General features: G+C 33.1%; 1 protein-coding gene across 1 annotated transcript in view; it reads left to right on the plus strand.

Moving 5' to 3' along the window:
• Positions 1 to 718, plus strand: part of LOC108571919 — a 10,975-nt gene that overhangs the window by 6,257 nt on the left and 4,000 nt on the right. Inside the window, 3 exon segments of the mRNA XM_017934077.1 lie at positions 4 to 192; positions 620 to 715; position 718. The exon segment at position 718 is cut by the window's right edge and continues 450 nt beyond it. Coding sequence (XP_017789566.1) covers positions 4 to 192; positions 620 to 715; position 718 — 286 coding nt within the window.

Genomic DNA, 718 nt, shown 5'->3' on the forward strand with positions numbered 1-718 from the left:
TAGATGTTAGAAGCAGCGAGCCGATACTGTTCAAAGGAAATGCTTTGAAAAGATCGAAATCTGTTGGCAGCGAGATGGGAGAAACAAATCGGAACAAATCTTTCGTACAACGTTCGAAAAGCCTGCGATCGTTAGATCACACTGCAAATAGATTAACAAATGTCAATTGTACGGATTCTTTACCGGTATACAGTAAGTATTATTAATTACAAGCTCATCCTGAAAGTTCTCATGGTTTTAAGGTTTTCATTTTGAAAAAAAAAAATCCATCGAAGTTAAACATTTTTATTTAACGTAATTTTTACACAATGCTCGATACACTTTTGTCAACATATTACAAATGTATTAATTTTGAGTATATAAAAATGGCGATCGCTAACTGAGTATATTTCGCAATAACTCCTTCATTTTGTAACTTTCTGACTTTCTAAAAATTCGAGATAAAAGCTGAAAGTTTCATTTATATCCCCCCTCGAAAATTGAAATTTTTCATTGAGAAATTACCTATGAAAAAAATTCCCAAACTTCTATTTTTAGATGTCTCAGGATGTATCCTCTTAACAAAATTCGAAAAATTCAACGGTCTTACCTATTGTTCGTAATTCTTTTTTATTCCCAGTCAATCCTCAAAGAACAAGGTACATTACGGAAGATATTATGGACGATTCTGAACCGGAAGCGATGATCGTTGACATAGAGGATGTGATTGAAGAGACAG

The sequence above is a fragment of the Habropoda laboriosa genome, unplaced genomic scaffold (assembly GCF_001263275.1).
Source record: "Habropoda laboriosa isolate 0110345459 unplaced genomic scaffold, ASM126327v1 scaffold67, whole genome shotgun sequence".
Lineage (NCBI taxonomy): Eukaryota > Metazoa > Arthropoda > Insecta > Hymenoptera > Apidae > Habropoda > Habropoda laboriosa.